Here is a 16,969-nt window from a genome sequence, read left to right on the forward strand (position 1 = left end):
TATTTTCTTTTCTCTGTGTATGGTTCCAGGACTGATGCATTACAATCAATAGAACAAAAAGGGCTGCACAGAGCTGTACCCTGTTGGGTTTCTGTGCATAGTAATGTCTGGATAGCCTTAGACACAACTCCTATGTTCTGCCATCTTCACGACAGAATGTCAAAAGATCTGAGCCAACCAGACTTTAATGAAACCAACATTTTTTAATAGTTTCTATAAAACTAGCTTACCAAATTCCTGAAGAAGCAAATAAACAAAAGAAACAAGCCAGTAAACAAGATAAACCCCGTGTTTATCCATGCCTAAACCAAAACACTTTCATTGTATAGCCTACCAAACCCATAGACCAAAACCATTTATGTTTGAAAATAACTGTTCTGATAGAAAAGGTCTGGTGTAATTTTGACAGCTGCATTTAATAGGCATTATTGTTAAACACTTTTCTTAAAGGAATGAATGAGCAAAACCATTCAGTGCTCTGAATTTAGTCATGTGATCCTATCCCAAACTTAGGTAGTAAATCCCCAACCAATCATGAAGTAAATTATCATGAAAGCATAAATACTACAGCTTTAAGACTTGATTTAGGAAACACTGAAAAATGTTAAATCATGACCATTCTGTCAAAAGTTATTTACTCTTATAACTGACAGAGTACTTTCCATTCTGTACTTCTAGATTTCTAGGGCAATTTTATTCACTACTGGAAGTAATTTCTTTTAATGAAGAACTAATTAAAAAATAAAGACTTATCAGTGGAGACTTGTCACTTAGCACAGCTCAGCTGCCAGAGATATATCCATGTCCTCCCACTTACCCTAGATGCTGAGCACCCATCTTTTCTGTGGAAGGTGATAGGATATAAGTATGCTCGGAACGTATTGAAAAGGGCCTGTGGTTAGCAACACCTCCTGGCAATCATTAACTGAAACTAAAAAGGGGAGAAACAGGTTTTAATTAAAAATTGCTTCTTCAGAGTCAGCTGCTTGTAGCTGCATATTGCTGAAGGGTGAAATAATTTGTGAAACAAGCAGACTGAAAAAAAGAAATCAAGTTTATGAAACCTCCGTTATTACAAATAGAGGCACCTACAATTTTATGCAGTATGATCTATATTTTGGTGATTGCATCAGGAACACTTCTTGAAGCTGGTTGTCTTTTGAATTCTGCTGTGCCCCTGATTACAACTGCTAAGATGCTGGAATGTGGCAAGGGAGCAGAATGGGAAAAATCCTGCATTCTGTCTATAGCAGTTGAATGTTTTTCTGAAGCATGCCATGCTGCCTCTGCTATAGACTACTTGTGTGGTTTTGATAGTTGTAAATCTTAACAGACAATCAAGAGCTGGTCTTGACACAGGGTCTCCATTCTTAATACTTCAGACCATCTAAAGTTTGCAGTTGTCAAGAATTCCCAGTAAGAATGACAAAATTTCTTTGGTCACATAATATTGTACTGGATATAAAATTAATAGTTTTGGCCACAATTTGCTAATGTCAGTCTGATTTACTGATATATAATAAAACGTGAAAAACAAGCTCATCTCAAGCTGCACAGAAGAAAAGAGACTGAATCACTGGTATGCAATTGCATTTTAGAGAAATACAGATTTTCCTGTATGGGTGTTAGCAAGATTAAGTTAATTGTAAATCCAAATCCTAAGACATTCAGTACTTTCTTATTTAAAGAGCAATATCAGAATGTCAAAAATATTTTTAAAACCCTGTCAGGAAAAATGGTTTCAGGTCACAAAAAGTGTCATCATCCAGAGTAGTTCATGATGGTATATTTTAGGAAATGTGAAATAAGTCTCGTAATACATTAATCTAGAAAATTTTCATGATGAGCCGACCTGACAAATCAAGGAAACAAGCCAACCTAAAAGTGCTGTGCAACTACTGCTTTCTATTTCCATAAGATAAGAAGCACAGCCATACCACACAGTTTTACTGCTTAGAATAGAAGGAAAACATGGACAGGCTGTATAGATGGGTCAAGGCCACTCTCTTGAGTTTCAACAAAGCCAGGTGCTGGGTCCTGCCCTTGGGTCACAACAACCCCATGCAGCACTGCAGGCTGGGGACAGAGTGGCTGGGAAGTGGCCCAGGGGAAAAGGACCTGGGGGCACTGATTGACAGTGGCTGAACACGAGCCAGGGAGTGCCCAGGTGGGCAAGAAGGCCAATGGCATCCTGGCTAGTATCAGCAATAGTGTGGCCAGCAGGACTAGGGAAGTGATCATCCCCCTATACCCAACACTGGAGAGGCTTCACCATGAATTCTGTGTTCAGTTTTGGGCTCCTCATTAAAAGAATGACATTGAGGTGCTGAGCGTGTCGGGGGAATGACAACAGAGCTGGTGAAGGGTCTGGAACACAAGGCTTAGGATAAGTGGCTGAGGGAGCTGGGGCAGTTTAGCCTGGAGAAAAGGAGGCTCAAGGGTGACCTTATGCCTCTCTTCAACCACCTGAAAGGAGGCTGTAGCCAGGTAGGGGTTGGCCTCTTCTCCCAGGCAACCAGCAAAAGGATAAAAGGCAGTGGCCTTCAACATCAACAGCTAGGGATGACTGAGTGAAATTAATGAAAAGTAACCATTATCCATGGTACCAATCTGCATTCTCTTCCCAATTATACTGTTGCATTCTTCAGCCAAAAATGCAACTATGACACTGCATCCAGTCTGTTTTATCTAGATTGAAGTTTTAGAAATAGTTGGTTGTAGTGGTTTAGTTCGAAATCCATTACTTACGTATTTTCCTTCCATTAGATAAGAATTACGAGAAAGTAAAGCAGGCACAAAACTTTAAAGAATATAAAGTTTATTAACAAAACTAAAAGAGGAAAAAAACAAAGTCAGAATGAGAACAAGTGACGTGCTGAAGAAGCTCCATCGTGCAACCAACTGCCAGCAAAAGAATCACTTTCGTGGCTGATGGAGCCTTCCTTAACTAAAAACCCAAACTATGCTAAATCATGACATTCTTGACATTGGTTACTATTGATCATTCATATCCTATCTCTAATTTCCCTAAGCACCAAATGATTCTCAACAGCAAGACTGGAAATGTGTAAAATCTTTTAGTGTTTTCCATAACTTTAAACCTTCTGGAAAGGCTTAGCATGTTTATGTGCAAGTAAATCAAATAGTACTGGGAAATGTTCCTGGATGGTCAAATAAAGTCATCTGTAGTAGTAATCTGTTGGCCCAGACTCTGGCACACTTTTCATTCACACTAATTTATACTTTTTCCAGGCAATTACTAACTATGGTGTGGGAATAGGACTGTTGCAGGGACCATTCCCAATAAGCAGTTTGCATGCAGGCTCTTTGGACACTTCAGTGTTGACTAACATATTTGTGTACTCTACCGTGCCAGTTGGCCACAACAACTGGGAACTTTCCCAAGCACATTTAATTTACTCCTATAAATACAGCTTTCCATTTCCCTCTAATGATGTCACAGCCTCCATGCCAACTCTGTTACCTCTTCTGTTTTAGCTTTGACACATTATGCCTACCTCTTTCTTGCTCCATTAACAGCAACTCTAGAAATGGGCAGTAACAGTGAAACACAGTAATGTTTGGGGTGGGATTACTTGGGAGGATGGTCTTTGTCTAAACTGAAGCAATAAACAACTGAACTGAACAAAGAGTTATTTGAAAGGGTATCCATGAAAGAGATTTTTGTGTGTTTTAAGTTGCTGATAATGTAAAAACTTATTTTTGGCCCTTATGAAAAGGGATGGTTTTTAACCATGGAACTTGATCAAACATCTCATTTTTAATTTAACTATAGCCCTCAGTGTTCCAAAGTGAACATTTTTTACTCTAATAGCCTTTTACTATATTACCTTTCAGATGCATTAATTGCAAAAATAAAATTTCAGAAATTAGGAAGAATTTTTGAAGGTTCTTTTAAAGCAAATTAAGGGGTCACTGGTTAATTTAATATGTGAACAGTTTGAAGACACATGAAGCAATAAAACATCTTGGTTAATTTGCACGTAAACCAAGTTCATCTGTTCAGATATTATGAGGCAGAGGGTATATAATGGAAACTTATGGGGAGATAATTGTGAATGAGTCATCAGAATTTTTTTAAAAATAAAATCACAAGTTTTATTTAAATTGTTGACTCATCTGTGATTTATTTTCCCAACTGTTCTATCTTGCTTGCCTGTCAAACCAAATCCATGGTCATCTTAAACAGACTGTGCAAATATTGAAAACTGTTCTGCCACTTAATAAAATATCTTTCTTTGTCAGTGTCTGAAAACTTTGAGTTAGAATTGTATTTGTGCTGGTCTAAATTGGTTTGTATGCCACCTGTTTATTCTGAGGTGCAGTGTTGTTCAATCTTAGGAAACCACACTCAACTGCAATTTCAGTGCCACTTTCCATTCACCAACTAGAATGTTTGGAGTCTTGGTAAATGGACAGGAGTAGGAGTAAGAGAAAATGTTTCCTTTTGATTTCCATCTGGCTGTGCAGAGAGGGAAAAAGATATATTCCATCATGGTAAGCTACTATCTGGAGATGTAGAGACAGATAGTGAAAATGATCGGGGTAAGAAGGAATTTTTAAGTGAAGAGAGACTGTCAGGATTAGCACCATTTAGATAAAGATGAAAGAAACCATGATGTATTTATGTAAAATGTAACTTCCATACACCAAATGTATCTATTTTCTTTAGAGAAGAGACGCCAGTGGGTGAAGAGGAAAGATGATGTATAATTTTTTCTATGGTTGTCTTTCCCATACGGTATTGCTGAGAGTATGTCCTATGTCAGACTGAGGAAAGGATTAAACCTTTATATGGATAATGCAGGTTAAAGCTGTAGTTGGCTTTTTTTGGTACCTTTTTTTTTTCAAAAGAAAATTCTTAATGTACTACCATTAAGAAAATTTTCTACACATGACAAATACTGTGATTTTACTATTTCATTTACCACATATCTTTTGTATACATTTTAAGTTCAATATATATATATATATATCGAGTGCTGTGCAATTTTTTTTAAGGTTTTCTGTGCCACTTTAAGAAATACTAATTAATATTACCATTACTTGACACTAATCAAAATTTAAAGCTGCTACATGAAATTATATGAAATATAATATGTGAAATTCTGTGAAGTTCTAAACAAAATTCTGAGCTTTGAATTGTAATAAGTGTCTATCACACCTATTTAATGTTCATAAGAAACCTGTTCATGCTGCAGTGAATGTGAAAAAAGCACTGATATAGTACTGAGAATTAGGAACTGCATGGCCTGAGGTTGCTTTGTTATTTAAACTTGTAGATGTGATTTAACTTGTTTGTGTCACACTATATCTTTTAATAGAGCATGAATAATTTTGCAGTTAATTTTGCCATGCTCCATAGTCTTTGGTATCTTAGTCTGGGTTGTTAATCTTCCCTGTGATTATAGCAGCAGACTTAATCTGGATGTGACTGTGAATTTGTTGCTGCAGATGTTGCTTTTCACATAATTTGTTTCAGGAAAGTAGGAAAAGCCATTTTCAGGGTTTGTGTGGTTTTGGTTTTGTTTTACATAGTTATAGAAATAATTATTTCTGATAGCAATTATCCCTCAGGTGTACTTAATCAGTGGTGGGGGTTTTGTCATTGATTATAATATCTTCTTGTCATGTTTTGATAACTTGTTTAACATTCAGTTCAGGCTCCCAGGGTAGGATTCACTGCACTTAAGTTCAGATATCTAGAGCGTAGGCATTTCTGTCTTTTCTGCCTCCCACCTCTGTGGTGTGATTCATCTCAAACTAAAATAGACATCTAAAATAGGTCAGAAACAGTGCCCCTTGAAAGCACCTGTCTTTATTGACTGTAAAGGGAGCCTGTGGTAACACACAAGAGACACTGACACTTCCACTGCAAATAAAGCCCACCAGAAGATGCTACAGTTCATTTCTGCCATTGCTTCCATGAAAGAAAAGAATGCAAAAGCCACCTTCACTTGGCAAGGAGATTTCAATGTGTCCTTGCTCAATAGCAGCCACATAATTCCCAGATTTTCATATTCTGTCATTCCACCTGAGACTCTCTGTCCATGAATAATTTTCTTCTTTTGATCTAGAATCTTTATAGTCTTACCACTAAGTTTTCAGCATTTTCAAAATAAGCTGTGAGTGCAGAAGACCAGGCAGTAGTCATCTGCTACCATATAGAAGGGACAAGGTTTTGTTAGATGAGAGCAGTACTCTGTCAGTATCAGTGTTTAATTTAGGTTTCACTACATTTTTATGCTTTTGTCAAGTAGCTATTTTTCCTGACCAAGGGTGGGTTTTTAGACTGTGATCTTTAATAATAACAGTTCTATCTTCATTTTAATATTGGCACACACATTGGTTGATTATCAATCCATCTCAGTTTTCTACCTTAAGATACAGATTAAGCCATAAGAATGTTAAGAACATATGTATTACACTGCTTATAAGTTTGTGGCACTTTTTAGATGCCTGGCAAGATACATTGTGAATAATACTGCTTAGTCACTTGTATGATAAATATTGAAGTCATCCTGACTGAATGCAGAAAGGAAATAGAAAATACTTTTAATTTTTCCTATGTCCTAGAAAGAAATACTGTCTTACTTAATATCCTATCCTACCTTTTTTTTTTTTTTCCAAAGCATGTTTAATAAAGCAAAAAGGTGGCTATTGTGAAGATTAAGACTTAGAAAGTCTATTTTGGGGGGATTTAGCAAGTTTTGGGGATGTAGCAAGTTTTGGGGATTTAGCAACCATTCAGCCCAAAGATTAGAAAAATTGTGGTTTTATACTGTTTTCTTTTGACTTTTCCTTTAGAATTTTCAGAAAGATAAATAGGGTAATTGAAAATCATCATTAAATCAGCATTAATCAGTACAGCATATTCTGTGATCACCCAAGTCTGAATTGCGAATTAAATAAAAAATTTAAAAAAAATAATTAGTTCAATGGAATTCACATTTTTTAGCACTGGGAAAGCATCTTTCAGCTGTATTTTTATATCATGATTTTCTTCACAGAAAAATGCAATGTTTGCTTCTAATTAATATAGCTATGCAGTTGCTGGATCATTCTATATTTTTGTAATAGTTTGAAAGGGGAAATGAAAGCCTGCTGAGTCAAGATCTGGAACAGCCATTTGCCCTCAGGGTGGTATTGACTGTTTTGTTTTATAATCCCATATCTTTTCTCTGCTGGAAAGATGATTTTAGACAGTATCAGTACACAAGCACTGCCACTGCACTTTTAGAAGGGAAAACAACATCAAGAGGTTAAGGACAAGCACAGATAGGATACATTTTTAGAAGAGACTGTTTCTGCTTTCTCATGACCTCTTACAAGGCTGTATGTATGACAATGAAGAGATGTGCACCATAGAAAAGCCTTGAGGTCTTTTCAAGCTAATGTATTGATTTGTGGCATGTAATTAAAGAAAAAAAAGGTAATAAAAGTTTTTATTGCTTGTATCTAGCTATAGTCTTTAGGAGATTACATTTTGTGAATAAAGCTGGAGCAACAGGTCTGACATTTTCAAACTTAGTCACTCCAAGTGCTTGGCCTCTGAAGTGCACAAGAGTGAGACTTAAATGCTCAAAATGGCATCAGCAGGGCTGATGTGACTTAAGAGAGGCTATTCAAAGACTGAGCATCCTTGAAAATTAGATGAAAGATGTCATTAATTAAACAATTGAATTAGTTACTTCTTCTGGAAGTATGACTGTCAATATTAACAGTCCTTCAGCAGATTCCAATTCCAAGGGTTGTGATCCCGTTCATGATTATTGCCCTTGTTACCTTCAGGACAGAAAAGTTATCAGGGTAAATCTACTTAAGGGAATTTTATTAAATCATCAGTAATATTTCAAATTTTTCAAAATGTGAAAGCAGGTATGATTATGTAATTGTATAAGTTTATTCTGGTTATTTTTCAAGTTTGTATTTATTCAGAATTAAATTCACCGACAGTATGGAAAAATTATGACATTTTAATTGAGAAAGTAAACAAACAGACCTCCTTTTGCAAAGGCCTACTAATGTCCACAATCTTTACTGAAGAGAGTATTTCCAGTTCCCAGGTAAAGTATGGGATTAATCTGTCATGAATTTTAGCTTTAGATTCATTTCTGTAACTTCTTACTCAAAGGACCGGTTTAGCAACTTGCATCACTTATTATAACAAAAGATACTTTCCAAATGGAGCAGAAATAGAAATAAATAACAGACAATTGCCTTGGCACAAGCTTTCCTGACAGCCTTTATCTTCTAGATAAAATTCTGTTACTCACTTTCATTAGTATTTTACTCTCTGAATACTTTTTATACTTCCAGAACAGGATACATCTCCATGTGAAGATTGCAGAATGATTGCATTATAAAATAAATCATCAGAATGAAAATGAATAAAATAATACCGTTAGGAAGAAAAAGTATTTTTCGAAGGGAGGATAGACAGGTTAGAGAGGATGTCTAGTCATAGTAAGTTGTAGTGCTTGAACACATTATCTCAAACTTATATCTTCTGTTTTCCTTCATGGGCTCTCATCCTATTTTTATCCTCAGGATGAGACACATAATGTAAGATGTTCACTTAAAAAGAAAAAGCCACTCTGCTGCTGCTGATACATGGGCAATGATTATCATCTTATGTTCTTTCATAATTTCACTCATCCTTAATGTACTGTGATCCTTTGCAGTAATGTACATGATTTAGATTCTACGTTTGCTGATAAGAAACTACTCTTTTATTTGCCAAGAGCCATGATACCACTGTGTATAATGTTGCAATATAATCAACTTAAAGCATAAATAACAAAACTGACACCTAAGTGATATGACACATGGTCAAATAACAAGCTGACTGTTTACATTATTTCTTTTCTACTGTCTGGGATCACATTACTTTAGAGGTTTTGGTCTTGGTTCATCAAGAGTTAATGTTAGATTTGACGAAAATGTTAAAAATGTTCATAAAGGCAGTCACTTGTTTGATTCTACATAAAAAATTGTCTTTGAGTCCAAGGACCACCTAGACTTTTTCATGAAATCTGTAGTCATGTCAGAAAACAGAAATGTAGTCCTGGCCTCAAAAGTGAATGGCAGAGGACACAGGCTGTGTGCTAAATACAGCTTAGTAGCTGTGCTTTTGGCTGTTGAAACCCACGAGTGGTGGAGAAAAGTATGTATCTTTTCAAACCAGGTATGATTTAACTTTCAGAGATAAATCTCTCAATTTTTTGCAGTTTGGTTCACTACACAGTCTTGCAATTCTGCCATCCTCTCCTCCTTCAACTCTCACATTATGTTTAATGTCCAGTAGACTTCTCTGTATACAAGCATTAAGTGTTCATTCAGTTTCTTTTTTGGATTCACTCAGTAGTAACTGTCATCAACACATAACTTAAAAATAGATAAAACCAGTGTTTATATCAGGTTCATTTCAATTACCTAGTAAGTCTCTGTGTACAATCTTGATTTGCTGGTGGTCAAGTTATACAAAGGAAACAAGGATCCAGTGCTGGGAAGTTGAATTGTTTCAAGAAAAATGAAATGGTTCTTTAAATATTCCATCCTAGCTTTATTGAACCATGTGGAAAGGGAGTCAGATATAGAACTACTTAGTTGTTAAGTCTTCAGACTGTGTGAATTAATAAAAAAGAAAGGGAAAATTTCCTCCTACACAAGTAATCAAACGGCATCTTTCGAACTTAGTGTCATTATGGTTGCATTCCGTAATTGTTGATTAGGGACTGCATAATTGATAGGTTCATATAAAATATATTCTGCATGAGCCACTGTATTCATAAACTCACTTAGATACTGAATCAGCAATTTTAATTTTATTGACTTTTTATGGCCTAGAGAAATCTAGTGTTAGATAAATGAATTCTGAAGTTTGCCATTTAAATGAAAAATAGTTATAAGAGTTTGAAGTTGATTAGTTGATGTTGGCTCTGTTTTTTTCAAAGCAAATGCAATACTTGGTAAAATATTTCAGTATATGCAAAAAAACCAAGGTTACGTTAAAAATGAGTTGTATTCATATTTGTACTTCCTGTGTAAGTTTTGTCATTGTTCTTGTGCTTCAAAGGGAAGGCATCATACAGAATAAACCTGCTGGGACATGTTTTATCCTTTAGTATTTCTGATGTATAGTTTTACTTCTAACAGAAGATATTTTGTTCTGCAGTGTACTTGTCATCAAGGGTTACATGAATCCTTATGTTCAAGATCAAAATAGGGCTCATAAGTTCATACTGCCTTGGTACAAGCATTTGTTCTTGTAAGACACTTCCTGCTACACGTTGGTATTTGCATACTCAAAAGACAAAGACCAGTGATGGAAATGTTGATAATTGGCTCTTAATTACAGAGACAAGATGAAAAACAGTCTTTACTTATCAATAAGATAAGCTGATCTATTTCTACCAGTTTTAAATTCTGTAAGGATTTTTTGGCTAGAAGCCTGAAAAGGAGCAAGAACTTCCTTGTACTAGGTTTCATTGTCTTTAATTCTCCCACTTTGCTTTCTGGGAGCTATGCCAGCTGGGAATGGTTAGTTTCTGAAACTCAATATGTGTGAGTTTTATACATTCTTTAAAGTATATTAGTCAGATTTTGGTTTTGTGTTACTTTGTTGATGGGGGAAAAAAAGAAATAATTTTGGCATAGAGCTTCATTAAATAAGCTGAAAGGAATTGTAAATAAATTTGGATATGAAGAACAATTAGATTTCATGTGTGACTTCATGAAGATAGTCATTGAAATGTGATATGCAATTTGAATATCTTTTGTCTGAACTGTGGTAAAGGTTTACCATCATTTCCAGCCATTAATAGTTGGAAACCAGAACTCTCTAAACATTAATATTTTTCAGTTTAAATCAAAATCAGGATATTTTAAGCCAGATGAGTAACTTATCATATGATACTCCCGCTATTTTGATGTCTACAACAGAAGATGATAAAGAAACACCAATTCAAGTACAGTGTTGTCAATATTGGAAGATTAGTAATGATTCTCTGCTTCTGTGAAGTAGAAGTGATAAAGTCTAGAGGTTTAATGTGAAAGCTCTCTAATGTTCTGAAAATCACACACTCACACTGCTCCTGGAGGAAGGCATGTTTCTTTAACTTCGTTTTCCCTGATAGAGACAGAAATGAGAATAATATGTGATATAAAGTCCATGTTTCTGGATAATTACTCACCTAACTCAATTAGAGCTGGTGATTTAAATCTTAACTCAAAACATCTGCTTTCTATTGCACTACATATTGTGAAGAGAAACTATATGTCACAAGCACTAGCACATTAAAAAGCTAAGTGTGTTTGTCAATTTAAAAAAGCGCATCTTGTCTCTGCAGTCAGAAATAGAAGGGTTTGTATTAGTGTCCCTGAATTTTCAAAGTACTTTACATAATCATCTCATATACACAAATATATGCCTTCCTTTTTGATGCATAATTTACTGGGTTTTTTAATATATATGTATCTCTACATAACATATCTTGGTTTTTTTTATAAAAATGATAGGCTACGCATAAAAACGCCATCTTAAAATAAATAAATAAATAAATAAATAAATAAATAAATAAATAAATAAATAAATAAATAAATAAATAAATAAATAAATAAATAAATAAATAAATAAATAAATAAATAAATAAATAAATAAATAAATAAATAAATAAATAAATAATCTCACTGAAAATTTTGGAGAGTAGTATCTAAATAAAATGTAAAGTTCAACATAATTCGTATGATATAGATTCAGAGCTTGATAACTCGTACATTCAAAAGTAACTGGAACTAAAGCCATCATAGAAGCATTGCCATATCTCATACTTTTAAACACATAGAACTTTTTCTTTTCATTTAGATTTTTTTTTTCCTCCACTATAAGTCTCACTTCATGGAATAATTAAATCATTACTTGGAAGATTCATGGAGCAAATACTTGAATGGGGATTGCATTTATTGTAAGTACTTCTACCACTGAGCTCTAGTCATGGTCTTTGGGTGTGTTTCTCCATTTGTCCTGTTGGGTCTCTTCAGTTTCCTTCAGTTCCAGCTTGATACTCTCCTTAGTCGTTGTTGCATTCAATTAGACATGGAAGACCTGGTTCCAGCTCCTTGTTCCGAAGAGATTGCTGAATCCCAAATTTGGAGCTGCTGGCTTTTCTGAAATGTGACTCTTTCTGTAATTGTGAACACGCATTCTGCCATGCATCAGTTCATGCTTTACTGAATTTACCTGTGCTCTAATTGCTTCCTGGCAAGAGGTTAGTTTCATATTTTTCAGAAAAAAACTGTTGTAAACAAATGGTTTCAATCTATTTTGAGTATTAAACCAAAATGACATTCTGATTCCATGAGGATCCTACAAGAACACGATGTTGCCTGTATTGCAGTGTGGTAGAAAAAAGTCATAGTCATTACCTTTCCCCACAAGGTTGAAGTTAGTGGAGAATTAGAACAACAGTTACAATGCCATGTCTTCTCTCCAGTTCTATACTTATTAGATAGGTTTTTACTGATTCAATATGTTTGACATAAATGCAGGAGTGGTGGGGCTATTGGTTTTTTTTTTTGGTGGCATTGTTGGTAGGTTTTTAAAGTGCAAATTTCTTCACCTAGGCGGGAAAGCCAAAACAACAGATAAAAGATCAGGAACAATATTTTCAAAAGCATTTTTATTATAAGAGGCAGCCAAGTTATGGTGAACAGTGATCCCAGTAAGAGCTCCCAGTGGAAGGCTACAGCTAAAAGATGTGCAGTCCTAGAGGAACAAATAGGGAACTAGCAAGTCTAAATGCTGCAATAATGTTATGATCATGAAAGGCATTATTGCAACTGTTACTAGAGCAGTTAGATTTAAGTATGAGTGTACTAGTTTAAGATTTAGCACATGCCAGTATGAGAAAATGAACTGAGTTTTCTATATTCCTGGTAGAAACAAGGTTTGAAAGTTATGAAAGTTGAAGCAAGAGAAGTTCAAGCTAATAGGTACAGTTACTGAGTAGTGAAAGTACTTAACTATTGGAGGAATGTATGTGGGATTTTGCACATGAATTCTTCAAATTATGCATTTGGTGAGGAAACTATGATGTAAATTTCTTTAATCTTTCAGGGCAAACCATTTTAAATATCCATAAAAGAAACTATTTATTGCACTGTGGAGAAACAGCACATGTTTGGTAGGCGTATTATAAAGAAGAAAGTATCCGCTCATAACAAAAGATTCTGAGATTATCAACAAACTGGTATCTTTCACTTGACCAGTTGAGGGGCCTCTTTGCTAATGCAAGCATCTAGATCTTCTGGAAGAGAAATCAAAGAGGGGAGAATACACTGAAATCTAGATCTTAAGAAAATGTTCCAGACAGTAGTTTTGCTTTCATTCTGTAAATGTTATAGAAGCCGTATCATGGTAATTATAAGAAATTGCTAGATATGAGTAGGATCTAAGAAGATTTTTTTCACTTTGGCTTACAAAATACGATTATTGCAGTATGCACCACTCTGACATACACATTTAAACAGACAGACATCTCTGCATCTTTCCCAACTCCTTTCATAGTCATTTTACTTTAGAAGCTGCATTATCTCCTATTGCTAAAAGCATTAAGATAAAACAGAATAAAAAACATAGACAGCCGGGCAACTCACCAGGCTTTTAGAATTTTGACAAGTTCCTTTTGAAAGTACCATTTCTTAAGTGGTTTTTCTGCCTCTTTTAAACCTTGTGAATAAAATAAAAGTGCTTGACAGAATATGCAAAGTTAGTTTTGCAACCACTTCACAATTTTATCCTTTTCTGAAACCCTGGTTTTCAATTTTTGGAAATTGAACACTTATTTTTTGTTGCTAAAAGGTTTCAAGTTCTTAGAATATTACTTTCTTTATCATCTTAATGTAGTTCAAATTATCTGCATTTGATGAAAAAGATGCGATGAATGCTTTTTGAATGTGCAGTGCAGTTGTTCACAAGTATTATCAGCCTTAAAAAATAACTTCTTTAAAACGTTTTGTGTATAACTAATGAACTAAGCTGTAGGTCTGTAGCTTTGCTAAGCACAGTAGGGCTCAGAATAAAATTCCAACCTTATACTTAGCAATGTTAGGTAAACCTTTCTTCAATAGAGATTCAGACTGAAGATGAGAAAAAAAGAGTTAGAAAAGAATGAGAAAAGAGATGCTTATAATGTGTATTATATTTAAACTGACTATAGCTCTGTAAACAGACTCACAAATATTTTTTTCTCCCCAAAAGTAGCACCAAAAATTAAGAAATGTAAAAAATACTAATTTGGAGAGTAATACACAGCTTCTTTCTTTTTCTAGACAAGACAGTCAAAACGACAAAAAATGCCACCTTTGTGTTATTTAAAGCAAGTTGTATGTGTTAGCACAGCTGTCAGCAACTGAAATGATAAAATTATCATTGTTATCAAGTACAGCTATAAACTGAACATGAGGCATGCTTCAGGTTAGTCAGAAGAGGTCCTCTGTTTTTCACTGTGCATGCTTGCTTGAAATGAAACTGTGTTTTATTGGTTAACTGGGATGCTTAGCATAATCACTTTGCAAGGCTGTGGTGGAGGGAGGTGATTATCACTGAGAACAGATGGGCAGGTCCAAAGCGTTGCCAGAATCTGCACAAGCTCCATGTATTGTAGGTTCTGGCTCTCTTTTCTTTGGCATTTCTAATTTTTATTCATCGTGCATATTACAACGGACTAGCTGAGCTAGAGGTCAGGGAGCAATGACCTTACAGTTTAGCTCACAGATGCAGGAGTGAGGAATTCAAAGCGCTGTCACTGTACATCTGAACGGATGGGGCAGACTGAATTTTGTCCAATTGCCTCCCTAAATGTATAAAAGGATTTGTCTCCGAGCTTAGCACTCTGCTCTGCATCTGTAGCTCTCTGTGGATTGTATTGTGTGTCACCAGAAATGATATTCTCGGATATGAACACTGTCTCTGCCTCTCCTAAAGTACATCCTCCTAATGGGACCCGGTTTTATACTTTTCAGGTAAGTGAACTTTAATGAAGCTGAAAGGATTTTAAATGATAGGTAAACTTTGAGTAAGAGTAGCTAATATGTTAAGAAGCTTATGTATTCATTAGTTTTGTATAGGTAGGAGAAGAAATGTAAGAAATCAATATCATCAGAGTAAGTTTGCTGCCTTAAAAAGATCAGCATGTAACTGCCCCTATACTAACACAAAATTACATTCATTATGATTTTGCTATTGTTTGTGTTTTCCAATAATAGTATAATCTTGTAATTAATTAGATTTATAGTTTCTTACATGGACCCACACTGTCTTTCTGTCTAGCTCAGATAAACACTCTGTTGAAATTACCAGAAATTCCAAACTCAGGTTATACAAAATATATTTTAAAAACTTTGTGTGTTGTACCTGTCTGGATTTTTTAATATTAATCCTGAATGTAATTTCATGCTATCTGATGCTAATTTGATTCCTGTGAATAGTAATCATACATATGCCATCGATAGAACAGCAGAATCTATTGGTAATCCTACCAATTAAGGGTCTTGATTTTAAGCCAAGTTTTGCCTCATCCAGGTAAATAAACTGGTGCTTAGCTAAAGGTAAGAATGTATTATATGCTCTGTATCTTAATTGCAAGCCAATCTAATTACAACCATCTTTCAGTAGCATTTCATTATAACTAATCTTCAGTACCTTGGTTCTGAAAAACTATGTAATCCTACATTAAGATTTAACAATAATAAAAAATCCCTTACACACACCCCTGCCCCAGATGGTCCTTACAGCACTTCGGCCCTGCAGGGCAAATCAAACACTCCACTACTTAAAGTGGCAACAGATTTTTCAGCTCAGCCTCTGACAGAGTTAGGATTTAAATATCCTTCCTGTTCCTAATTGCCTAGCAGGTTTGTCTTTCTCATTACTTCCGTGATTGTAGAGGGATTCTTTAATATGTAATAAACCCTGTGTATACAACCAGAACAAGCAATCTGAAGCAAAGATGATCATAAAAGTTGCTTATAAAATGCGTGGCAAACTTCTGTCACAAAATCCAGGTACAGCATTCTTTCGGTCCAATAACTGCATTTCATTCTTGTCTTCTTTTAAATCCGTTGTTTTTAATTGTACTGTCTTGCCCTTCTTACAGTGATCTCAAATAATAGTTGAGGGCTGTGCAGAAAGAATGGCATCCTCCTAGCAGTGACGATCTGCTGATCCTGGCAGTGATTCAGAGACATGAGTGCCCCAGGCCTGTTCCTCTACAGCATGACTACTTTTTTCACACACTGACATCTAAGTATTCTGTACAGCCTCCTGTAGCTATGCTCTTAAACACAGTTCCTGATGGCAGGTATTCTTTCTGAATATGTCAAGTTGAAAAAGTCACGAAAATTAGGATGCTTGGTTGTGATACCAAACTGAATATATTATTTTGTGGTACTTAATGAAAGTGCTGGTGATTAAGTATATATGTTTTTGACAATATGTATTATTGCTACTGGCCATCACTGTGATTACAGTAGACATTATCCCAGACACAAAAAATTCTCTTTTCAAAATTATTTCTTCCTCAGATTTTTGAATTAAGGGGTCACTAAATAAAAGGAACTTAGAACTAAATTTCCTGTTACATCCTGGATACTTTAATGAACAATGTAGGGTTAAATGACCTTGGAATGTAAAGCTGATAATTCTGGACAGTATGTGTTTGTGTTCTAGAACAGCTTGGTGTTATCAGTGCTTAAAGAATCCCTGAAAATTTAAAAAAAAAAAAAAAAAATTAATCAAAGAGAGCCTGTATTGTCCTGTGCTGTCCTTTTTCAAATTTTCTCCCATTTATTTAATTATATATGTGCAATATAAAGTGATGTGAAGCAACTTTCCAGTTCTTGTCTTGGCTTCATTGTTCCTTGTTTCCTATCTTTTGACCACCATGTT

The 16,969-nt window shown here is 35.1% G+C and overlaps 1 protein-coding gene across 10 annotated transcripts in view; it reads left to right on the top strand.

Annotated features, from left to right (window-relative positions):
* PPFIA2 (PTPRF interacting protein alpha 2) overlaps positions 1-16,969 on the top strand; it is a 296,329-nt gene that overhangs the window by 82,093 nt on the left and 197,267 nt on the right. For 2 of the 10 annotated variants that reach the window (XM_017743911.1, XM_017743913.1), the window contains exon 1: positions 14,631-15,045. The exons of 6 other annotated variants lie outside the window; for them this stretch is intronic. In XM_017743911.1, coding sequence (XP_017599400.1) covers positions 14,965-15,045 — 81 coding nt within the window. In that variant the 5' untranslated portion in view covers positions 14,631-14,964. Of the gene's footprint in view, positions 1-14,629; positions 15,046-16,969 lie in introns of those variants that run through there. 2 more of the 10 variants (XM_017743912.1, XM_017743914.1) reach the window with 2 other exon arrangements.

The sequence above is a fragment of the Corvus brachyrhynchos genome, unplaced genomic scaffold (genome assembly GCF_000691975.1).
Source record: "Corvus brachyrhynchos isolate BGI_N302 unplaced genomic scaffold, ASM69197v1 scaffold9, whole genome shotgun sequence".
NCBI classification, from domain to species: domain Eukaryota; kingdom Metazoa; phylum Chordata; class Aves; order Passeriformes; family Corvidae; genus Corvus; species Corvus brachyrhynchos.